General features: G+C 34.3%; 1 protein-coding gene across 1 annotated transcript; it reads left to right on the top strand.

Annotated features, from left to right (window-relative positions):
- Positions 1–2,046: 2,046 nt before the first annotated feature.
- Positions 2,047–8,147, top strand: LOC107630376 (WD-40 repeat-containing protein MSI4). The gene is made up of 15 exons (XM_016333481.3): positions 2,047–2,605; positions 2,710–2,773; positions 3,317–3,403; positions 3,510–3,572; positions 3,780–3,845; positions 3,940–4,014; positions 4,294–4,369; positions 4,447–4,654; positions 4,963–5,044; positions 5,360–5,433; positions 5,528–5,639; positions 6,425–6,499; positions 6,626–6,702; positions 7,233–7,332; positions 7,750–8,147. The coding sequence occupies exons 1-15, from the start codon at positions 2,334–2,336 to the stop codon at positions 7,855–7,857; spliced, it is 1,539 nt and encodes a 512-aa protein (XP_016188967.1). The 5' UTR covers positions 2,047–2,333; the 3' UTR covers positions 7,858–8,147.
- The last annotated feature ends 18,030 nt before the right edge of the window (positions 8,148–26,177 follow it).

Raw genomic sequence — 26,177 nt, 5'->3', positions numbered from 1 at the left:
AAGTCATAGCCATAAAATCTCATTGACATATACAAACAACATCATCAATTCACCATTATTAATTCCAATGACACATTCTCATTAATTCCATTCATCTTATGACCATTAATTCCAACACAAACCTAATCATCAAGTTACCATTAACATCACAAAACTAACCATTTAATGCTTAAAACCATTTCAACTTATCCTATAGTTCTCTAGCCTAAATTTTCACACAACCTTACATATTAAACGCACGAAACCTAAACCATACATTGGCCGATCACTTTATTTAGTCCAAGACAGCCCCCAAGGTCACAACACAGCCCCTCAAGCTTAGAGAAATCAGCCACAAGCTTAGCCTCAACCACCACCAAGCTTCCAAATGCTCACTTTTCAATTCCAATGCTTATATACAAACTTAATTCACACCTAATTCACATATATATTCCAAATTCAGATTTTACATAATGAAATCAAAATTGGATTAGGGTTTGAGTGATCCTTACCGTACCCACACGCGTAGCAACTCAAATTCAATAAGCTCCACAAGCTAAATCGAACCTAGAACACTAAAATTGAACAATTTTCAACATAATTGTTCATGAATTTTTGAAATTGGGAGAAGCTGGCTGAGAAGGAAATAGTGAGTTACATACCAAATTGTTCTATGGGTTTCGTAGACCTCGTCGCGGTGAACGCGTAGTCACAAACGATTCGTCAATCGAAGCTCCGGATCAAAAGTTATCTTTGTTTAAAGATCAACCTAGGTTTATGTTTGTGAGAAAGTTCCTTCCCCCTTCATGCTGAGTTTCAGCGTGAAAATGAATGTCACAAGGGAGGAAATTTGGATCCTCTAAATTTTAAATTTTACTTTAGAGAGTAAAATTTGATCTCTCACCATTTATTTTATAGGTGGGACCAAGAGAAAATATGAGTGAGAAACCATTCAAGGGTGAGAGATCAAACTTTACTCTTAAAGTGAAATTTAAAATTTAGAGGATCCAAATCCCAAGGGAATAGGGTGCTATTTTGCTTAATTGGGCTGAGTTGGGTTGGGCCTTGGGTCCGGTTCACTCATTTTGGTCCGTTCGGCCCAATTTTGGGCCAAATTATTTTAAATTAGTGTCAAAATTCTTATTTTAATTTGCTCTATCTTATTTTTATATAAAATTTACTTTTCCAATTTATTTCGTTAAAATTTAATTTATTGACAATTATTCGCTAATTTTACATAGTTTACAATATACACTTAGTCTAAAGATTAAGTGTTTCTTTGAGCGCCGTTAAATCGATAAAAAAGATTTTTTTCAATGAAAAAAGATCTTTTTTATTTTTTAGTGTATTTAGCAAATTTTTAATAATAAAAGTAAAAGCACTAAAAAAATAAAAAATATATTTTTTGAGAAGCTACAATTTACATTTTCTTTAAAAGTTTTTTTTAAAAAAAATAAATTTTCACATAATAAATGAATAAAAAAGTACTTTTATCTTATTTTACTCAAATATAGTACTTGTTTGAGCGCTATTAAATCGATAAAAATATATTTTTTTAAAGAAAAAGATTTTTTTTTATTTTTTAGTGCATTTGGTAAATTTCTAATAGTAAAAATAAAAACACTAAAAAAATAAAAAATATTTTTTTGAAAAGTTATAATTTATATTTTTTTAAAAGATATTTTTTCTTAAAAAATATGCTTTTTCACGTAATAAATAAATAAAAAAGTACTTTTTTCTTATTTTACTCAAATATAATTGATAAATAAAAAAAATTTTTGACATGAGAAATTTAAATATAAAATTATTTTTATTTTGTAAATTTTTTTTAAAAAATTATTAAAAAAATATTTTTTTAAAAAATAAAGTATAAATAAATTCATAATTAATAAATAAAAAGATTTTTTTACATAAAATATTTAAATATAAAATTATTTTTATTTTTATAAAAAATCTTTAAAAAAAATTATTAATTTTTTTTTCTAAAAATGACGTTGAAAACAAACCCTAAAACATTCCTTAAAAAAGGAAAGCTATATTATTGGAAAAATAAAAAACAAGTCAACCGAGGTGTGTGTATGACTCCATAATAATTAAATTCCTCTAGCCATAACCAAATTAAAAGAAGAACAAAAAAAAAAAAAAAAAGGAAACAACAACACTAGAACAGAATGGGTTTGGCTTGAAGTTTGGAAACATGTCTTTGGGATTGTGAGAGAGAAACAGAGCAGTGAGCAGTCAAAGCAAAGCATCAGTAACATTAACACTAACACGCGAAGAGGTGTGGTACTTTGAAATTTGAATCGCTGAAAAGTCATAGTGTGTGTCTGTGTGACTGAAAAGGGAAAACGAAGATGGAGAGTCCGCCTTCAGCTGGTGCCGCCTCTCCTACGGTGGGGAAGAAGAAGGAGACAAGGGGCCGAAAGCCCAAGCCCAAGCCTAAGGACGAACAACACACCAAGACCATCAAAGAAGGCAAGAAGACCCCCCATCAGCAGCACCATCAACAACACCACCACCACCAACCTTCGGTGGACGACAAGTACACTCAGTGGAAGTCTCTTGTTCCCGTTCTCTATGACTGGCTCGCCAACCATAACCTCGTCTGGCCTTCTCTCTCTTGCCGGTCTCTCTCTCTCTCTCTAGGGTTTTTCCCTTCTGCTCCGTGCTGTTCTCAATTTTAGGAATTTCTAAATTCTATTTTTTTTACTTTCAAATTTCGGTAATTAGGTGGGGTCCTCAGCTGGAACAAGCTACTTACAAGAATCGCCAGCGTCTATACCTCTCTGAGCAGGTAACTTTGTGTGTGTTATTTTGATTAAAAATTGTGCATTTTGTGTAATTAATTTTGATTTTGAAGGAATGATGTTATCGTAATCTTGTCTCGATGCAAAGAAAAACATTTTTTTTAAGGACACTAGTTAAGGTGCTTAAAAGAGAAAGTTTGTATGGAAAAAATAAGCGGTTCAAAATATTCAATTCACTTGGAATGCATTTATTAAGATAAAACGTTTAAGCACTTGATAGCAAATTTTTTAAATTTTTTATATTATGTTTGCTGAATAAAGTTATGAGAAAGATTAAACCTTTCCTTTATAAGTGGGTTTGATTTGACGACATTAATGTTATTGAGACTTGAAAGTCCCCTTATTCAGTGTTTGTTTAATGGCTTCTTGTGCATGCTGCTGTGTGCTGCTGAGAGGAAATTAATGTTGTAAGAGAAATTACACCTTTTATGATCTTGATGTGTATTTCATAATAACTTTAATGTGTCTATGTTCTTTTGAGCTGAAAGGAAAGAAAGAAAAGACTCACTGTTCTTTTTATGTGTTGGTAGACTGATGGAAGTGTTCCAAATACACTGGTCATTGCGAATTGTGAGGTTGTTAAGCCTAGGGTCGCAGCTGCAGAGCACATTTCACAGGTTTGTTAATCATATGTGAATGTGATATATAGCTTATTATCTTTGAATGGTTTTACTTTGGTGTTTGAAATTCAATTAAGCATTTGGGAACGCCTTTTGGTATCAGTTTAATGAAGAGGCGCGCTCTCCATTCGTCAAGAAGTATAAGACCATTATACATCCAGGAGAGGTACATATTCACCTTTCATATCGATAGAAATTCAAAAGTGGATCCATTATTTTCGCTAACAAGTTACAAGCTTATGCAATTTTGTCCGGCTTTCTTTTTTGCTTTTATTTTCTAGTTATGGTCATTGTTATATTTTGACTTGAACTTGGTTTTGTTGATAATTGATGAGATAGTGGTGGTTGATCTGATCTATGATGCATTTTATAGGTGAATAGAATTAGGGAATTGCCGCAGAACTCTAAGATAGTGGCTACTCATACGGACAGCCCTGATGTGAGAACTTTACCTTTTACTTTTGTGCATATTCTTTGGAGCTGGTTTGATTTCTTGGTTTATGGTGTCATGTTTCTAATTGGCCAAATTTCAGGTCCTCATTTGGGATGTTGAAAGTCAACCTAATCGTCATGCTGTCCTTGGAGCTACAAATTCTCGTCCGGATTTGGTATAGTTTGATGGTTATCCATTAATATTCTAGATTATCCCATCTCTAAGTGTTAAGTGTAATTTGTGACATCAGTTGATGAAGGAGATCCATGTAACATTGGGATGGTCATCTTGTTTCTTTTTTTGGGTATTTTTTTATTGAGACGGAGTTAACTTTGAATTAAGTGGCACCTCTACTCAGTTCTTTCAAACCATTGTCAATAAAGAAACTCCAATGCACTATGTTTAGCATGGTTTCTATCATGTGAGATATTGAGACACATTTTTCTTATTGCAGGTGTTGACTGGACACCAAGACAATGCGGAATTTGCCCTTGCAATGTGCCCAACTGAACCCTATGTGCTTTCAGGAGGTTGGCATACTTATTTTCTTAAAACAATCATGTCAGGTTTTTAAAATCCTGCTCATCTGTTATTGTGGTTGTTGCAGGAAAGGACAAAACGGTGGTGCTGTGGAGTATTGAAGACCATATAACATCTTCTGCCACAGACTCCAAATCTGGGGGATCCATTGTCAAATCAAACTCCAAATCTGGCGAAGGCAATGATAAATCTGCTGATGGCCCTTCTGTTGGACCGCGAGGTATCTACTGTGGGCATGATGAAACTGTGGAGGATGTGACTTTCTGCCCTTCTAGGTAGATTTGTTAAATATTTCTTTAGTTATCCACAAGTGGCTATTCTCATTTGACTTTCCACCTTATTATGAACTCTTAGGCTGAAGTCTACGGTGTCCCCTACAGCTTTACTAGTCTTAATTTGCTTCTTGTTCCTTTATTTACCTCCATATTATTCCTTATAAATGTGGTAGCTATACCCTTTTTCAAGCATTGTTGATGATGGAAGAAAATATTCTGTGTTTTCAATTTATGATTTAGGGAGTTAGTTATTTGTACTGCAATAGCAACATATATATTGGCCTGACATTATTGTGATCATACTGAAGTGCACAGGAGTTCTGTAGTGTTGGAGATGATTCTTGCCTCATATTATGGGATGCTCGTGTTGGCTCTAGCCCTGCAGTTAAGGTATATTATCTAATATTCAGTCATGTAATTGATTTTGGTTCCCTTGATCATCTAAGTTTGAAGTTTAAAGCATGTTTTTTAGTGAACAGAACCGTGTTTTCAAATGGACTTGGAGTATATCACCCATGCCATTGAGGTTTTCAAATTGAGCAAATAGCCAAATATGCAATGTACCTATACTTCAAGATATTCATATGCAAAAGACTTCTAATTTCAAACTAAGATATAGAATGGTAATATATCATTCTTTTATATAGATTTTTATATAAATAAATTTAATTATATTCTTTTCCTGTTCTATGCATTTGGTGACAGGTTGAGAAAGCGCATAATGCTGATCTTCATTGTGTTGACTGGAATCCACATGATGTTAATTTGATTCTTACTGGGTATGGTTTGCTGTTGTATATTATTATTATTATCGTTAATAGTGGATGCAGATGAAGCACCCATCCCATTTGACTTGTCATCATATTTCTCCAGGTCAGCAGATCATTCTGTTCGCATGTTTGATCGCCGCAATCTCACCTCTAATGGAGTTGGAACACCAATCCATAAATTTGAGTGTCACAAAGCTGCTGTTCTTTGTGTTCAGGTAACTGCTGACATGATTCTCTCCCCCTTACCCTTCACAATCCTTCATTCATTCTGGCATTATTTCTTCCTAAAGCATTATAGATGCTTAAAACAGAAAGGAGTCGTGAACACATTCACCAAGTCATAGTTTGCAGTCTAAATATGCAACCACCTTCAATATAATGCAAAAATTAACAAGTCAAATCCCAGTTAAAGTTTAAGCCTAAGCCTTCGATTAACAAGAATTCAAAGGTTGAGGAATAACATTGAGAAAAGAGAGGAAGAATGGAATGGGATTATGGGAATTGATGTGATTTCAGGAAAGTGTCTCAGTGTCACGGTAATTAGAAAATAGGAGAGAATAGACACGAGGAGCTTGGCTAAGCGATGTATCAGAGGCGATAGGAGAGACTAGAGAGCATCAGGTAGTGGCTATGAGTATTAAAGGCGGATCATTCAAATTATCTAGGCTTTTGGCTTTGAAGCTTAAACGTAGATAATCAACACAAAACTAACACAATGACAACACATCTTAAAGTTGTCGTAACAGAGCCACAACATATATATATATATATATATATATATATATATATATATATATATATATATATATATATAAGAGATTAGTAGTTAATTCTGAAAACAAGGAAAGTAAGTCTTGATCATCAATTTTTAGGTGAATAGTTAATATTAAATATATAGTAGTAACATTTATATCCATCGCCTCTCACATAAGAGTAAACCTCTCTTGTATTGCAATTACGGTTTCTACGTCATAGGCTAATCACTAGTTGCTTAATTCAGTGGTCTCCAGACAAAGCATCTGTATTTGGAAGCTCAGCAGAAGATGGTCTCTTAAACATCTGGGACTATGAGAAGGTATAGTTTCGATTGGATTGTGCTTTGCTTCTTTGTTGCCATGAAGTCAATGTGTTGTAAAAGGGTTTCTTTCTTTCTTTCTTTTGTTTTTTCCCCCTTTTTTCCCTTTTTCTTTTGGTAATGCAGGTTGGTAAAAAAATAGAGCGCTCCGGAAAATCTGTAAGTTCTCCTCCAGGGTTGTTTTTCCAGCATGCAGGCCATAGGTATGAAACCACTATCTCTTTTACCTCTTTGGCACACTTCAATTCAATATATTTATTTCAAACAACTAACCCTGTAGTTATAGGTCAGAGATTACCTTTACTTTGATAATTTATTAAGACTTACTAAGGCAAGATGTTATGAAAAATTTTCAGAATCTGAAACTATTGTTCTTCTTGTCATCTGAATCTGAGTCTTTACTTTTAGGTTATCTTGGTATATATTTATCTTACCTGATTCTCTGTTTTAATATGGTCATCTGCAATACTTAATAGACGTGATATGATACCAACTTGATTATGATTTTTGAACATCACATATCGTGCAAAACATTGTGCCTGTAAAATATGCGCAAAGGATTGTGTTTAGTCACTTGCTGATCCCATCCATTCTAGATGTCATTTCTAGTAGAATTTTGGTCTCCTTTATATAGCTGCAACACCAAGTTGCTTGTTTTCTTTCTTGTATGGCATTTTGTGTAATTCTGAACTGCTTCCTTTTATTTCGCTAATGAACTTCGAATTATATGCAGGGACAAAGTAGTTGACTTCCACTGGAATGCACAGGATCCATGGACAATTGTTAGCGTCTCTGATGATTGTGAAAGTACTGGTGGAGGGGGAACATTACAGGTACAGAAACATAAAACGGTTATTCAGTTGAAGAGTCTACTTGTCGAAACAACTTAAAATGTTGGACACTCAAATTTTTAGTGCCGTTGAGGATGAACCTCTAGAAGGGCAATATCTCACACTTGATAATGCATGTAAAATTTTAAGATTTGACTCTTTTGAAATGTGTTGTATTTTTGAGAGTAAGTTCAGTGTCTGAATTGCTAATTAGAAAATCAATGGCTTCACACTTAATAAGAAAAAAAAAACATTTATAACTACCATATAATCTACAATTGTTGATTTTCTCACCAATAGTTCAGACAATGCATTTTACAGGCTAAAGTGGTGATCCAAATATTTGAATATTGGAATGTGCTTATTGGCTTGTGACAATGTTAGTTCTTTAAGCTGATGATTCAAAATTCATTTTTGCAGATATGGCGCATGAGTGATTTGATCTACAGACCGGAAGAGGAGGTTTTGGCGGAGCTGGAGAAATTCAAAAGCCACGTTGTGGCGTGTGCCTCGAAGACCGAAAAATGATAATATATTCCCAATTCCTAGTCCGAGTTCGTTCCTTCCTTCCTTATGATCTGGACTATGGATATTATTTATTTTTATTTACATTTTGCCCTGGATTTTTGGTAGCTTTATATAAATGTGGTTGTAGGGAGAAAGGATAAACTAGGAACATTAGATTGCGGCATAGAATGACTGAGGCTTTGTGACTATGTTCCTTAAATTGGAATCAGTTCTGCATAAAACTTGAATGTCATGGATCCTTGGAAATTTGAAATTGGAAATATTAGTACATTTCTCAGTTCTTCAACCAATGAATGGAACACTGACACTTTTCTGGAGGCTTTTTTAAGATGATGATGGATATATATATATATATTGACTGGAGAGAGATATATAGATTAGCTAGTGAGTAGTTAAGAAAATCTTATACCATAATTCCAGAGGAAGGGAGGATGGGGCGTAAAGAGTAAGGCTTGTTTTAATAACATGTTTCTGCTTTCTTTGTCCTCGCCATTAGAGTGATGGGTATCGAGACAAGAAAGTCGGAGACTGAAAAATTGTGGAAACAAATTAGACGAGTACTCCTTAGCATTACCTAATAATTAAGTCTAATTAATACTTTTTAACAGTGTGTTTAAAAATTCTTTGAAATCTCAATTGAATTTCTGTTTGAAAAAAAAAAAAAGAAATTAATTTAGAAAGAATTTAATTCAATTCCATTTGTTTTTTCCATATTAATTTTCACATCAGATTTGGAATTTCATTCTATTAAGATTTTTCTTAAATGGTGAAATGTTTAAAATATTCTTATAATTTAATTATTTTTTTATACCTCTCTCACCCGCTTTTTTTCACACGGTTACACTCTTCACGCCTCCCACCCCTTCCTCTTTACATCCTTTGTGATTGTTCCCTCTCGTCACTGTTGCTGTTGGAGATCGAAAGCTGGCGAACAGCTGCCTTTCACCTTCGCCGCCGACAATGATGCCGTTAGCATTCCTACTTTCGGATAGTATCACAAAATTCTTCACTCATCCCAATTTTTAATTTTTTTTTTGTTTATAATATTTGAAGAGGTAATTAAAATTTGAGTATTTTAAGGAAAAAAAGAGAAAATAGATTTTTTTTTAATAAAGAAAAAACAAGGTCAAAAGTTTTTGAAGTCAGAATTGAAGTTTTGATCATAGAAGAATATGCTATGCTTTTTCTTTGTTTTAGGGAAAGAAATTATATTTGATTTAATCTATTGGTGTAAAATCATATCACGCCTGAAGATTCTGACTTTTTGAGCACACTATGCAATTTTAAATGTGTTTTTCTTTTTTTTTTTTTCAGATGAAATTGTTGTTACTTGCATAAGAATCTTTATATTTATAAAGATTTGTGAGTATATTTTGTTAAACCTTGAATTAAAATATTTGTGAATTGTTAGTAGATAATTCACTACAAGAAAAACGTTGAGTACCATTAGATTTACCGACAGAAAAACAAATAAAATCCAATGATACACTGTTTACCGTCGGATTTTGTGTCGAAATAATCTGACGGAATAACCTCGCCGGTAACAAATTACCATCAGATTTATGCATCCGACGGTAATTTGCGTCGGAATATAGATATCAAGAAAACGAAATCTGTTGCAACTTACCATCAGAAAATTTTCGAAGGTAACATTGATGCCAAATTATACGACTTTGCGCCACCTTACTGGCGGATTAATCCGATTGAAATATTTTTTCTAATTTTTTTGGAAAATTAGCTAGGCTGTTATCATCAGTATATTCCGACGGTAAATACTTTTTTTTTCGTCCATTTATAATGTATCCTGATAATTAATAATTAAAACAGTGTTTTAAACCTGATGTGAAATATCATATATACAAATTAAAAATACGGAATGATGGTAATCGAAATATCTAAAACAATGCTAATTATATTACATTCTTCTCAAAGTTTGGTAAAGAAATACATAAGATAGAACTATATTTACATTAACACTATTCAGATTCATCACCTTCTTCCTCTGGTTCACCATCCTCCTCTTTCGAGGTAGTTTCCTGATCTTCCTCTTATTCTTTGCCATCGACCCCGTCTTCCTTCTGGTGGTAGTGCGTCGTCATCTATTCTAAGGTCGATGATGTCATCATCCATAACAGTCGACCTAAGGGTGATTGAATTACTGGTATCAACCACCATTTTTGAAGTTGGGTCATCAATCTGGTAAGGTTCCTAACTCTCTGTCCCATTGGACTCAATGCGACCTCTTGGCTTAGTCTTAACCACAACCACCTAACTAGACTTGCATGAACCCGGATAAGGCAAATAGTATACATATCGTGGATTTTGAGGTAGAATAAAAGGATCGTAGTGCCTATATTTCCTAGTTACATTAACTTCAGTGACATCGTAGTCCTTGTGCTTTCGTGTTCCTTGTCGCGAACTTGGATCATACCATTCACATTTAAACACGTACACCTTATATGTAGTACGACAGAAATACTCTAATTGAATTATGTTGTGCAACACACCAAATCAATCAGAATGACCACCGCCTGAATCCCCACGAACCCAAACTCCGGTGTTATTTGTTTTCTTTCCAATGGATCATTGTAAAGAATGGAATCGATATCCATTAACATTGTATATCAGGTAGCTTGTACTCTTATTAATTGAGCCCCAACTAAATGCAACTAGTTTCCAATTTGTTGTGTTAGCTAGATACACACTAACATATTCTCTGAACCAATGTGAAAAATTGTTCAATGAGGTATGAGAATTTGTCTCTTGGTATAATCTATATGATAGAATAGGATAAATAAGTTTTGATTAGATTAAGAAGTTAATATCTTACTGATTGCAATATTTATGAAGACTTAAAAAACTCACATGAGGTATGGTGAAATCTAGTCATACTTAAGCAACACATGCAGATGTGTGACATCGATTTCCTTCTACTTTAACCAGTAGTCACTGCCCACACCCATTGCAGATCCTTTAGGAGTAAAGATTGGATATGTTGTTCCACTTGACGAGAATTTTTCCCTCTCATCGTTCCTTCCAACCCTTGTTCTACGTGACTCAATATGAGGCTAAAAATAAAATGCGGATGTTTTCTTAGCTAGGAATGCTTTGCAGATGCTGTCCTCAATTCGAGCTCTGGTCTTCACGGTGTGCTTGAATGAACCAATCATCCTCTCAAATGGGTACATCCACCTAAATTGGATTGGCCCACATAGTATTACTTCGTATGGTAGGTGGATTGCTAAGTGTTCTATAATGTCAAAAAAGGATGGAGGGAATATCCTTTCTAGCATACAAAGTATGATGAAAATGTTCTTGTCCATGATTGTGAGATCATTAATGCTAAGTTTAGTAGCACAAACTCCCTAAAGAACTCACTTATTTCTGTGAGAGGTTTCCAAATGTTGGTTGGAAGTTCTCTGAACACAACAGGAAGCAAAGACTCCATGAAGACATGACAATCATGACTCTTCAATCCAACAAGCCTATCCTGTGAGACGTTTACACACCTGCTCAAGTTAGAGGCGTAACCATCAAGAAACCTCAATTCTCTAATCCACTTACAAATATTGTCTCTGGTCCTTCGTTATAGCAAACACCACCTTTGTTTTAGCCAACCGTCCTTTCTCAAGTCTCTTTAAGTTCAGATATGGCCACCTACAAATGTCCACCAAGTCTAACTAGCCTTATCGCTATCTGTTATTTGTTCATCGTCCATTACTGTGTGCAGGATATTATAAAATACGTTTTTTTCAATGTGCATCACATCAAGACAATGTCGAACCAAGTTGTGTTTCCAATAAGGTAACTCCCAAAATATACTCTTTTTAGTCCAATTATGCTCCCTGTCATATCCCGGAGGTCTTAAACCTGACCCATTATCGATGATACTTGGGATTCCACCGATACGAAGCCAAACTTGCCTGCCACCCAACATCATGGGTGCCGCTTCTTATTCAGTTTTATTCTTTTTAAAGAGTCCTTGTTGCGCCGAAAAGGATGATCTATGTCGAGGAATCTTTGATGGCAATTAAACTACGAATTCTTACCGCCATTCTTCAACCAAAATGCCTTTGTATCGTCCATACAAATGGGACTTGCCATTCTGCCCTGAGTTGACTAACCTGATAACATCCCGTATGCAAAAAAGTTGTTACTGGTCCACATCAACACAACATGAAGTTGAAAGTTTGTCTTCGTCAAAATATCATTCATTTCTATACCATGGATCCACAACTCCTTTAACTCATCCACCAGGGGCTGCAAGAAGATATTTATTTTGGCCTTTGGATTGCTGGGACCAGGCATGATGCAAGTTAGGAACATGTATGGGTCCTTCATGCATATTTTGTGACTCAGGTTATAAGGTGTTACCACTACAGGCCAACAAGAGTACGCGTTACCGAAATTGGAATTTGGTGCAAACCCATCAAAACACAAAGCTAGTCTAATGTTTCTAGGCTCGCTCACAAATGTAGGATGGACCTAATCAAAATGCTTTCAAGCTTTTCCTTGTGACGAGTGCGTCATGATTCTATCATCTTTCTTGTTGTTACTATGCCAGGTCATGTGAAGGGTTGATTTTATCGATCCATACAATCGTTTTTGCCTAGGGATTAAAGGCAAGTAGTGCATCCGTTTCATTGGAACTCTCTTTAACTGCCGTTTACCGATTTGTTCTCTCTCGGCTTGAAACCTCGGTGATCCACAAAATTTACATTCAGTTAGGTCTGCATCCCTCTTGTAATACAACATACAACCATTCAAACAACAATCAATTTTCACCAAATTTAGAGCCAATTTCGAAACTAACTTCTTTGCCTCGTAGTGGCTCCAGGGGATGCCAGTAGTCCCGATAGGTACCAGTTCATTGCAAAGTGTGACCCACTTATCAAAAGATTCTTGGGTATGATTTGAATCTGACTTAATACTCATCATTCTAACAAAATGCAGACAACTTCGAATGAACGCACCCCTTGAACAAAGGTTTTGCGGTAGATTCTAACATATGATACAATCTCTTTGCCTCCGGGTTAGGCTCTTGTTCAGCCTCTTCCAACTTTGTAACACCTATTGCATCAAACACCATCTTGTTGTATCTCTATTGGTTATCCTCCCAATTCATTTCTTCCATGTTTAGTTCTCTCAGCACTCGAATCCTCGTTGATTGACCATCAAACCTATTCAAAGAGGGAGACTGGTTAATTTCCTACTCGTCTACTTCTCTATGTTCCGTCTACATCCAATACCCATCCTTGAACCCATTACGGTAGACTAATGTTATTAAAATTTTAATGTCATCATTGTTAATCTAATATTTAAAGGTACAAATTACAGAAGTATACAATATTTTTTTTGACAGTTTACCTCTCAAAAAGAATCCGTACACATCATTGTAAAAGGTGATAGTTTGATAGGAGAACAAAAATAACAAGAACATGTATCAATAAATAGCGTGGACACGTTAGTTCCATGGCCATGGATTGGTTTTTGGAGTTATGCATCGGGACGGGAAGGAGAGTGATATATTTAGTTGTAGTGGTTCCAATCTTCTCACTAATAGTGAGATATTTTTTTTAACTTTTATATTTTTTTATTTCGAAATCACATATCTCGCATATAGCGAGATAATTCTTTTAAAAGCTGTTGAAAGTATTCTCGCTAATAGCGAGATGAAGAAAATTAATAAATTTAATAAAATTTATTTTTTAAATTAAAAACTCACCTTGTTAGTTGAGAAAAAATAGAAGAAAATATTTTTTTTCCGTGAAAAAGTGGCTATGTATAGTTTTAGAAGCAAGTGATATGATATTGTCAGTAATTCATAAAGAGCGAGAAGGTCTCTTTGGCAGGTTGATTTAACAATTTTAGTATCTCATTTTATGAGAAATAATAATAATTTAGTATTATATGTAGCTAAAGTTGACTATTTTATAGTGAAAAATCCATAAAAATATTTTTTTTCCTAATGGAGACTACCCAACTTAGATGAAAAAGACACTCATTCTTTGTCTCCTCTCAAAATTGTGTTTTCTATTTTTCTACCATTTTTTCTTTAATTTCAATGTCTCCTAGATTTTTAGTTTAGAGTGGTGTAACAACTTTTTTATGAGTAATGGAAGGCAACATGAGTTTATTAGTGCATTTTGATGGTGAGGTTATACCATACACAACTGAAGGTGTGAAATTTGTTTGTAGGGGTCTAACTTTTTTTATTATTCCTTGCACGATGTTATTTGTAGAGCTACAAAATAGACTATGTCAATACACATACGATGATATTTCAAAAAGAGTCAGAAGCATTTTATACAAGCAGTTGGTGTTATGCCTCGGTGGTGTGATATAGTTTCAATTAATGAATGTGACCGACGAAGCCATTATGCTAGAGATGCTAATGCTTTATCGATAGAGTCAAGCTCAAGTGCCGACACTAGAGTTGTATGTTGAGTTCAATTAGTTGGCTGTTAGCGTACCCACGAGCATGCTACACTAAAATATTATGTGAAATATGCCCTTTTTAAGCATTTTCATGAAAGGCGATGGGCTGAGTGTATCCGGTGAAGCTACATGAGTCAGAAGAAAATATGCTCTCTCATTCACACTATCGCATTGGTGATTACCGCTTGTACTACCACGTGGGGAGTCATCATCATCATCACCATCATCGCTGTCACCCATGCTTGCGTCATCGGATTCCTGCTCATCCTCTTCGTCCATAGACATTCACACAAGAGACAGCATTATTAACACCACGACGAGCATGAGCATCTAGTGACATACGACCAGGTTCTGCTTCATGACAGACGGAACCTGCATGTGATTTCTCTTTATTCTATGGTTGCTGTTGTCGAGCATTGCTTATCACTGATGTGGCAGGATTCCAAAATAGAAATTGAAACTGGTCCGGTTCCAACTCTAAAAAATGAGATATTGAAGAACTTTCAACATTCCCTTCTTGATGTTGCTGCGAATAAGGTGGTTGAGGTGGATCCTGTGGTAGATAGTATAGTGGAGGAGGGTTGTTCTGTGGTGGATAGTAGAGCGGCAGTGGATGATAGTGTGGTAGATAATATGGAGGTGGAGGTGGATAGTGTGGCGGGTACTGTGGTCACTACAAAAATAATGATATAAAATGGCATTAATATTATGGGGGTTCTATAAAAACGACCTAATATTTCAATATTACGTCGTTTCTTACTGTTGCCGTAATTAATTTGTAATTAACAGCGATTGTTTTGGATTCTGGCAATTTTAAAATGCCATTATCAACTTGTATAAAATTCCCAACCCTAAATTAACTCCTCCTCATTCAGTCATTCCTTCATTGAAATGCTGCCACGGTGAGAGAAATCTTGAAGCTCTGCCACTGCGATCTCCTCTGTCACGGTCTCTCCTCCGGTGACAATCCTCTCCAGCGACGACCTCCTCCGGCGAAGTCTCCTCCAGCGGCGACCTCCTCTTGCAACATCTTCTCCAATGGCAATCTCCTCCTGCGATGATCTCCTCCTACCAGCGACGGTCTCTTCCGGCAACGTCTCCTCCAGCGGCGACCTCCTTCTGCGACGTCTTCTCCAGTGACGGTCTCCTTCGGCGACGTCTCTTCTAGCGACATCTCCTCCAGCGGTGATCTCCTCCTGTGGCGTTCTTCTACACTGGCAATCTCGTCTATCCAGCTATTGAGCTGCGAGTTTCTCCTCCGGCAGACTCACGAGTAGGTTCTTCTCCCTATTTTCCTTTGTTCTCTTGAAAATATTTCATTCTAATCGATTGTCTTAGGCTTGCCTTAGATTAGATGAACAAATTTAATTAATTTGGTTTGAATATCGGCATAGTAATCAAAATATTTCTTGTTCTTCATTCTCAGCATGTATATGCCATATTTTGTTGTTCAATTTCCATAAAAGAAAAGAGGAAAACACTCTGGAAATTGATTGAAAGAGATTGATGGTGAAACCAAACACAATCTCAACTATTTCAAAATTGACTATAACTAAATTGTTTCATCATCATCTCTTCATTGCTGTTTTAATATGGCTCTACTAGTGTCAAATGAGTTAAAACTTGAAAAGGTGATTAATTAGATGGTTGGATTTGTGTGTTCTATGTCAAATGTCAAATATGTGACACTTTCTACCTTTGGGAATGGGAGAAATTAGAAGTTACTGAATTAACAATTATCATACTTGCAGAACTTTAATAACTATTTCAGGCTTTAATCTGTGTTCCGCATATCAGAACACTCGGAGATGCTCTTATAAACCGGCTGCGATATCCTCAACAAGCTGATGGAGAAATGAGCCCCAACTACATCTGAGAAGTCACTGGTGCTAGTGGTAGTAATGCAGGAAAATTTGTTGTTCTTCACCTTCGTTTTGTTAAGGTATTTCACTTTTATTGATAATCTTAAAGATCTATACGAGATTGTAATGTATGTCTCTTATTTTAATTTGTATCAAAATGCATTGATTAAGAATAGATGTACAAAAAATGACTAGATAAAAGAAATTGAATGGTGGGAATATATATATGATGAGGCGCAACAGTGTTTTCTCAACCAAGGAGGCGCATCAACAGTGGAAACATATATATATATATATACGAAGTACTTGAGAAAATCGAAAAAGGTGCTTTTGGTTCTGCACTTCTTGTCAAGGACCAGCATGAGAAGAAAAAGTGAGATACAATTATTTCATTTCATTTCATTTCAGATCAATTTTTTAAACACTATTTCAAGACATGTAATTGTTTTGTGTTAATAGCTTAGCTGGATTTGATACTTCTTCTCATGTGTTACTAATATTTAACTTGGCCATGCAGCATCATGGAAATATTGTAGTGGATGATGTTAATGACGGAAGGATGATCTTCTAGGATTTTGCAAATAAGGGTTGGCTCAACTGGTAAGATCAAAGGAATTGGGTTTGATTCTCTTTTAGTCCTTGGTTGTAGACCATCTATAATAAATACGCTGAGATGTCATTGGGGCTCTCGGCATGCACTGGCCTAGAAGTAGAAATGATGCAACCTTGATCCCACTTTTCTTTTCTCCACCAAAAGAAAAGGAAGTATACTTATGTTTAGCTGTATGTCTTTGACTAGTTAAGTTTTTTAGCCTTGAATCTCTTTTTACTACATATAATATTTAATGTAGAATAACTAGTTTGTAGTGATGAACTTGTTTGCAATCTATTACAAATTTGATCTTGCATTCTTCAATTTTAATTTTCTACAGTTTTGAAGAGCGTCTAACTGCACAAAGGAGAGAGAGAGAGAGAGAGAGAGAGAGAGAGAGAGAGAGAGAGAGAGAGATATGACAACAGCTGAACTTGGATTCAAAAATCCGTTAAGCATTCATTGTCTTCTTTGTCCATTGTTATAAGAGAGGAGGAAGGAGTATATAACTACCTAGAAGGGAAAGGGAAGAAAAAAATGTCATATATCTTTGTCCACTGCTATAACAACTTCAATTTGGCTGATCCCCAAGCATTCACAGCCACTAGAAGATACATCACAACACCCTTTGCTGCTAAATCTGGAGAATTTTCACTTAATTCAGTGTGCTCTCTTCTCTTAATCTACACACCTCATATTCATTTAGATTATATATTTATTTATACTAACAAATGGCCTGCTATTTATTTATACTAACAAACACTGGTTATTTATTTTGGAGTATATGACAGGGGACGGAAAAGAATAAGAAGAATGGGAATATATTTAAAAGATGGAAGTAAGTTATTCTCCCTCGCATACTTTCTCATGGAAGTAAGAATGGGAATATATTTGAAAAATCTATACACATTTGTATATATTTATTTTCAAGGAATAAAAATGGGTTGACTTTATAGTGATGAATTGTACTATATTAGTATTTTTTTTTGTTTCTATGACATTGTGATCCATGATATAAGTATATAATATTATTCAAGTAATTAAGGGGTCTTGATCACTTGTTTAATCCAACAATCACTATCTGATCTTCTCTTCATTAGTAACAATAATATAATATAATATTATATGCAACTATAGCTATTTTTATTCTTGTACTTTTCTTTTATTTTAAATAGTTTATTTAAAAGAATCAAAAGAGTCCAATATCTTTAAACAAATTAACAGGCTCCATTTATCAAATCTCTTATACAAATTATGATGGTACTGGACATGAATTTTGTTACTTCATTCTTAATAGTAATCTTTAAGAACCTTCATGTTAAGATTCAATAAAAAATTGATATGTTGCTCAATTGGAGCCTTAGGTTTTTAGCTTTTATCCCCTCATTGAGAGGTGACTTAAAATGTGCACAGAAAATGTGAAATTTTGCACATGGTGTTTGTTAGGTAGCAACTTTAGGCAAAATTTTTCTGAGTGAATAGATCAAAAGCACATGGTGTTTGTTAATTTCTTACTTTTTTTAGTAGAATCATAAAAAGAGAAATGATGAATCTTGATAGGTGGACCTAGACCTTGGAAACTATGAGCGCTTTATGGATATCAAGTTGACTCGTGATAATAACATAACCACTGGGAAGATTTACTAGGCAAGTTTCTTTTTTTTTTCTTTCTTTCTTCACACTCCAACATGTTTTCAATAATATATGATGTTGTTTACTTGTTTCATTTCATTGTTTTCTCCTCTTTTAGATTCTGAACCAAAAAAAAAGGAAATTGCAAATGTGAAAGTCAAATGCATTGCTTGTGCTAGCCGCATTGAAAGGTAAATGCTATAATTTATCTGATTTTCCGCACGTGATTTCTATGTTGTCATACTTATTAGATTTTCTTTTTTACAGTAGGGTTGTTAAAGGAGTTGTTTCTAAGAAGAATGTGACTCATCGTCGCATGACATCAAAAGTTGATAAACCTCGCATGTTGATCCTTGGAGGGGCTCTTGAGTACAGGCACTCAAATTGTGCCTTCAATTGATCATCTTTCATCACCAAAGTTGGGTTACTATGAAGCTTTTCATGTTGAAAAGTTTGTTGAAAATCTGAGCAGTTCTGCTGCTCAAGGTAGTTTAGGGAACTGGATGGTAGATTTGACTGATTAGTGTTTATTGCAATGCTTGTATTTTGGTAAGTTTAGTAAGACAAGGTTTTGTATAGGAGTTATTACTTTTGATTTTCAATAATAAAAAATTATATATTATATTAATATTTTTTTATGAGTTCTATAATATTTCATTTATGGATTATGATTTTTTGCTATTGTGAAATTTTAATCACAAAATTATTTATTTAACGCGATAAAAATGACGGTAAAAAATTATTTTTTAAACGATAAAAAATGTCACTGTCAGGGTAAAACGGCGGTTCAAAAATACCATTTTAACCAATCAAAATGCTACTGTCAGGGTAAAAATGACAGTTCAAAAATGCCGTTTTAACCAACCAAAACGCCACTCTGTCAGGGTAATAATGGCGGTTCAAACCGCCATTTTAACCTATGCAAAAATTGCCATTTTAACCCTCGAAAAAAACGGCAGTTTGAACCGCCGTTTTAACCAACTAAAATGCCACTCTGTCAGGGTAATAATGGCGGTTCAAACCGCCATTTTAACCTATCCAAGAATCGCCATTTTAACCCTGGAAATAACAGCGGTTTGAACCGCCATTTTAACCTATTCAAAAACCGTCATTTTAACCCAGAAAATTGTGGCGGTTTTCAAAAAACCGCCGTAATAACCAGAATGGTGCCCAGAATTATGTCGCTTTATGAAACCGCCATTACTTCAAACCGCCGTAAATACAAAAAAAACCGCTGTTTTTACCAGAATTTTTTGTAGTGGGTGAATAGTGTAGGGGTGATGGGGCGGATAGTGTAGCTATGGTGGTGGTAGTTGTCGTGGTGGGGGTGGTTGTTACTATGGCGGGATCGTTGTTGTGATCAAATGAATCGACCTAAACTTTGTTGCATACAGTCAAATGACCACCAAACTCTCACCTTTTCCAATCATTGTACTCAATCGTAGCTGAATAAGGATCTGCATGAAAATCATTCGTTGTGGAATTCTCTCTAGTATGTATTTTGTTCACCATGCAACCTGATATTGTGATGCTCCTCCAAATCCTCACTATATTATTCCTCTTTTCGATGCTTATGGACTCCTCTATCCATCTAATTATCAATTCAATCTTTAGTGGATCTCTACCAAACTAGGAAACATTCCATTTCTAAATAATAGTTCCCCACACCACCCAAGACCAAGTGTAAGAGAAGAATAAATGATGAATGATCTCCTTCCCAATTCCGCAAAGCACATACCAACCATCCTTCTGAGTAACCATTCCCAATCTGCATAGTCAACCCCTAGTATTCAATCTTTCCAATATGATAAACCATATAAGTAACTCGACACAGGGTGATACAAGGCCCTTCCATAGTTTATTTGAGAAGTTGTAGATATTTTATTCAACACCTCTTTCTCTATTCTTATAAACATCTAAGAATGATTTCACTCAGTAATCATCTTTTGATTCAAGCCTCTATAACAACTTATCCACCTCATCTTTTTTAATCGTCACCTTTGATAATGAGTGCATCGAACCTACAAAATCCTCTTCTTCTCAATCCCTTAGTTGCCTCCTCCATTCTAAACTCCAAATCCAGTTTTGTCCATCCCACATATTGCAATTACTAATGCTACAATTTTTATTCTGAGCTAATCCAAATAATCATGGATACTTCTCCCTTAGCCTACCCTTTTTGAACCACCAATCAATTCTATCTAAAAATTTCGATAAGCCTCTCCCTCACCAAGATGCAAATTTGATTTGGAATGAGAATCACATTTTTGGCTTGTGTGTTCATGAAACTTGGTGATTCTTGTCCTTTTGGGGAGCTCTAGCTTGAGTTCTAGTTAGGTTTCATCACCAATTTCAGTGGGTAAAGGTAAGAGCCACTTTTTTCATGTGTTCATCAAATTTTACAAAACCTTAGTGATTGAATATTGTGTATATTATGTGGAGATAGTGTAGATTGAGTATTAGAGGCATTAAGTTGATCATTGGTGGTGCTTGAACTTGGCGGAGGTGAACTTGGAGATTGGACTTGGTGGTGTAACAATCCGAGTTTATAAAAATTAAATAATAAATTATTCATGATTTATTATTTTATTTAAAAAAAATTATTCTCCTAAAAATAATTAAATTAAATTTTATGATACTTTGAGTTTAAAATTCATTAAGATTTTTAAATAATTTTTATTATAATAAGATATTTCAAAAATAATAATAAAATTATTATTATTATTATTATTATTATTATTATTATTATTATTATTAATAATGGCCGAAGCCATAAAGAAACAAAAATCAAGGAAAAGCCAAACGTTGCTTGTTTATATATAAGCATATATATACATAATGTGACACATTTCTTTTATTCCATTAATCACCTATCATCATTCTTCATTCCTTTCTTATCATCACCGTAACAGAAGAAAGGAAATAAGGAAAAGAGAGTCCGAAGCTTTCATGGAAGAAAATCGTAACTTCCACTGAAATTCCGGTTTTAATTTTTTGCCATCCGTAATTCCAATAAAAAATTTAATATGATAAAAGTGTTCGTATTTTCCTTCTTTACGTGTTGGTGTCACTTTTATTCTGTAGAAGTTGATAGGGACGTAGCTCCCCTTCTCTTTGAGTTCGGCCAATTGAAATTCTATGAGGCACAGACAATTTCTGACGTTTTCTTCTTCAGCAACTCAGTCGAAAAGCTTCTCCGGAGCTTCGAGTATTTTAATTTCGCATGAAGGTAGGGTTTCGAGTATTTGAATAAGTAATTTGATGTTGTGATTGATTATTGATTGAGTTTATATTGAATTTCTGTGATATATTGATGTATTTGTGAAGTTTATAACTTGGCTGTGATGAAACCAGCAGGGACCACTACAAGAAACACAGTTAAAATCGACAGCAAAATCGACGGTAGTGGTGGTCGCTATTAAGTTTGTCGATTTTTCAAAATTCTAATAAAATTGACGGCTTGCCAGGCCGTCGATAATAATTCAATAAAATTGACAACCTTTCTGTCTATAATATGAGGCTGAGAATTTTACCTTTTTAATAAAATCGATAGGTTTGCCGTCGATATTTGATTCATTAAAATTGACAGCACAGCCGTCGATTTAATTATTAAAATATTGACAAACATGTCGTTGATTTTTTTATTTTTCTTTGTCTATTTTAAATTTAAAAAGCGACAAGGGTGTCGTCGATTTTAATAGCCATATTTTTTTATTTTTTTATTGAAAAAATAGTTGACAATTAATACAAATAAACTTTTAAATATAGAAATAAAATTTATACTAAATATTAAATAACGAGGCAACTAAACTTTTAAATATAAAAATAAAATTTGTGCTAAATATTAGATATAATCAATTTACAAACTTATCAAAATAATAAATAATCCTCTAAAATAAAGATTCAACATAAAAATTCAAGACAACATAAATATGATAGTCCTATAGGTTATAATATTTTGAATTGGTTAGACATACACACTCAACACAAACTACTAACAGTGTTAATAGGATCAAGAATTTCTGAAGGGACCCCTTCAACTTCAATTGGGATCTCAAACCCAAAAATCTCAGTCTTCTTGTACTCAGCATTTAAGAGGCTTCCAGAGTAAATAGCATCAATGATTTTTCTTGTGTAGGGTAGCTTGATACAGCTACCATAATCATACCTGCATTAAACAAGTAAATAATCCTATTAAACATGTAATCAACTAAAGCTTTAAAAAGGACAATCATTCCGACGACGCTTACCTGCCACCAGACCAACCCGTGTTAACAAGCCAGCCTGTTATTATGTGTGACACTGCACTCCATACACTCCCTTCAAAATTGTAACTTCTAATTAAAGCTCTCTGAATATCATGATGTAGTTAATAGTATATATACTGTTATTTTTTACCAGAGATAGTAGATTCCACCATTTTATTTTATTCAACTATCATGATAATTTAAGGCGAAAATTCTTGTTGCATCAAATTTTATCTATCAATTCTAAAAATACTTCACTTCTGTTCTTCACTAATTCATAAACTCCATAGCTTGACCACAAAGGGTAATTAAAAGTAAGAAGGTCTAATAATGGAGGATCAGAAATTAATTAAAAAACTAAAAATAGTAAGGAGGCAATATAGCAGTTCAAAGAAAGCGTAACTATATATTATATAATATTTATCGGTATTAAATTATTAATTATATATGCTTTTTCGAGAAGAATGAATATATAGAAGAAAGTAGCAACACTTATTCTCTTTGAAGGTCCTCCTAAAACATCACCAGAAGAAAAGCTTTGAATCAATAGAGATTCATCATCAATTACTCCCTCCACCACCATTATATATATGGGACCTATCAGCACTTTTATTATTATTATTTTTGGTAATCACAACAATAACATTAATTTTGGTCCCATTTACTTAATTCTTAATCATTAACACAATTGACTGAATCCTACAAATTCTAGTAAACTAGGATTTTTGGTCCCATGATCATTTAGGTATAACTAAATTCAGTCAATCTCTTCATTACTACTATCCAAGCCAAGAATATAATACCTTGCCATAACTGATTAAGGGATTAACTATCAAATCCCTATCTTCTCCGAACCTAGATAGAACAACTAGCAGCTAGCAACTAAGTTTAATAATTTGATAGAAACCATTTCCAAACATATAATTATCTGCAAAGATTTCAAGAAAAATACAATGACAGCACTTCTATAAGAATGTTTCGACATTTAGGAAAATTGGCTGCCAAGGCCATGTCAATGGAATTTCAACTACACCAAACTGGCAAAATCGTTCTCCTCCCCAACAGCCAAGTAAATCCAACTCCATAATAGATATATCACAGAGCCAAATTACAACAATCATGAGGCAATTGAGACAATAAGTTAAAACAATATCTACAAACAAGAACAAAAAAAAAGAGCGCTACTTATCACCTTGGCACTCAGCACCAGCTTCACATCTTCTCTGATCTTCAATGGAACACTTCATATTCAACAAAATTACACTTTCAACTCCAACAAGCTCTTCAACCCCTACCAAAATCCTGAATCGCCACGGATCAGTATTATATTTGGTGGGACTAAAAAAATATAATTATTAAATTTCCAAGACTACCAATCACACCAAATAAAAGATTAAATCAAAATGCATTTCTCAATTCTCACAAAAACCTAAAACCAGGAACACTAACCTTTTGCTGCATCATACCTAAGATCAGGGTCAAAAAGTTTAACCATATTAACATATTCACCTATTTTAATAACCTTCAGTGGATCAATAATTCCAACTTTAACCATATTAACATATTCACCTGATCATGAGAAAAAGAAGTTAACAGGACAATTAGTGATGCTGCTTGACCTTATCTTTTGACATATAAACATCAATAAAAAAAACAAGGAACACTAACCTTTTGTTGCATCATACCTAAGATCAGGGTTGTTCTATTCCAATAGTTTGCCAACAACAACAGCACCTTCAACTCCCGCATTGGTTGCAATTGTGTGCACAAGAGTCTGGGATATTTTTCGATTTAGTTAGTAGTATATGTTAAATTAAATTGAATCTGACAACAGCTTTAACAGATAAAAGACAGGAATTAAATTAAACTAAAAGATTAAGGAAGAGAACCACACATCCAATCTAATCTAATCTAATCTTAATGGTAATCACTACTACTCCTACTACTACTAAGTTACCTTAGGTACATGCACAAGATAGAGAAGTGCAGGTTGTCTATGGACTTCATCAAGGCTGATTTTACTAAGAACTTTCTCTTCATTGATATGCTTTGGCAATGGAAGCTGAACCAATATACCTGATTGCATACATTTTTTGCCCCAAACATGAGCTAAAAATAAAAGCTTGGAATGGTAACAAGTAACATAAATCTAATACTGTGAGCATCAGAGTTTGACATTGAACTGGTGAACTTGCTTAATCAAATCGGATTTGGAAACTTGTTTAGGAAGGTGACGAAGAGGATTCTAGCTAGTTTAGAATTTTTATAAGAATATAATCGTGTTGTAAGTACAGCTTCTAAACCGGCAAGGAATCCCTTTCATACAAACGTTTTGGTTGTCACAAGTAACAAACCCCTTTGAAATTGATAACCGAAGTATTTAACCTCGGGTCGTCTTCTCAAGGAATTGCAGGGAGGTATGTTCTTATTATTGGTTATGAGTTTTGTAAATTGGGGGTTTTTGAAATAAGGAGTAAGTAATTTAAATGACAAGAAAAATAAATTAATAATAATAAAACTCTTGGCAAGGTATAAGAACTGGAAGTCCTATCCTAGTTATCCTTATCAATTGTGATGAGAATTGGATTTTTCTCGCACTTTGTTAACCTTTAACTATGAAGGTAAGTTAAGTGGATGAATTTATTTTGATTCCTCAGGTCCTAGTCTTTCCTTGGGAAAGGCTAGAGTTATTGGAACTCAAATTAATTCTTGAAGAATTCCAATTTTCAATCAACAATGAGTTCGATAATTCAAGTGTCTCCAATGACTCAACCAAACCCAAAAAGGAAAATTCTAAATTAAATTAAAAGCATTCATAAATCTGAAACACATCAAACTACGTTTAAACATAAATTCAAATCTAACATGGAAAGGTTTATAAGCTAAATTTAAAAGATAAATATCAATTAAAGCAATAAAATAAAGTAGAAAAATAAATTAAAGGAACATTGAACCTGATAAAAAGAAACAATCATGAAAGTAAGAGAAATCTTAATCCTAAATCCTAAGAGAGGGGAGAGAACCTCTCTCTCTAAAAACTACATCTAAAACTAAAATTATGAATTATGAGCTTATGATTATGAATGAATGGATTCCCCCACTTTATAGTCTCTAATCTGTGTTTTCTGGGCCAAAAATTGGGTCGAAAACAGCCCAGAAATTGCTGGAGAAGAAATCTGCCACGCTGATTTTCATCACTGCGATGCGTCCGCGTGGAGCACGCGTTAGCGTCGCCTAGCATCAGAGCAACTATGGCATATTATATATCAAATCGAAGCCCCAGACGTTAGATTTCCAACGCAACTGGAACCGCATCGTTTGAACTTCTTTAGCTCAAGTTGTGACAGTTTTAGTGCGAGAGGGTCAGGCTGACAGCTTTGCAGTTCCTTCAACTTCTTGTATTCCTTCCACTTTTGCATGCTTCCTTTCCATCCTCCAAGCCATTCCTGCCCTGTAATCTCTGAAAACACTTAACACACATATCAAGGCATCTAATGGTAATAAGAGAGGATTAATATTAGCAAATATAAGGCCAAGGAAGCATGTTTT

This window comes from Arachis ipaensis, chromosome B3 (genome assembly GCF_059453495.1).
Source record: "Arachis ipaensis isolate K30076 ecotype BB chromosome B3, ASM5945349v1, whole genome shotgun sequence".
In the NCBI taxonomy this organism is placed as follows: Eukaryota; Viridiplantae; Streptophyta; class Magnoliopsida; order Fabales; family Fabaceae; genus Arachis; species Arachis ipaensis.
Note: the sequence above shows the minus strand (reverse complement) of the source record. Positions and strands in the feature narration are given on the sequence as shown.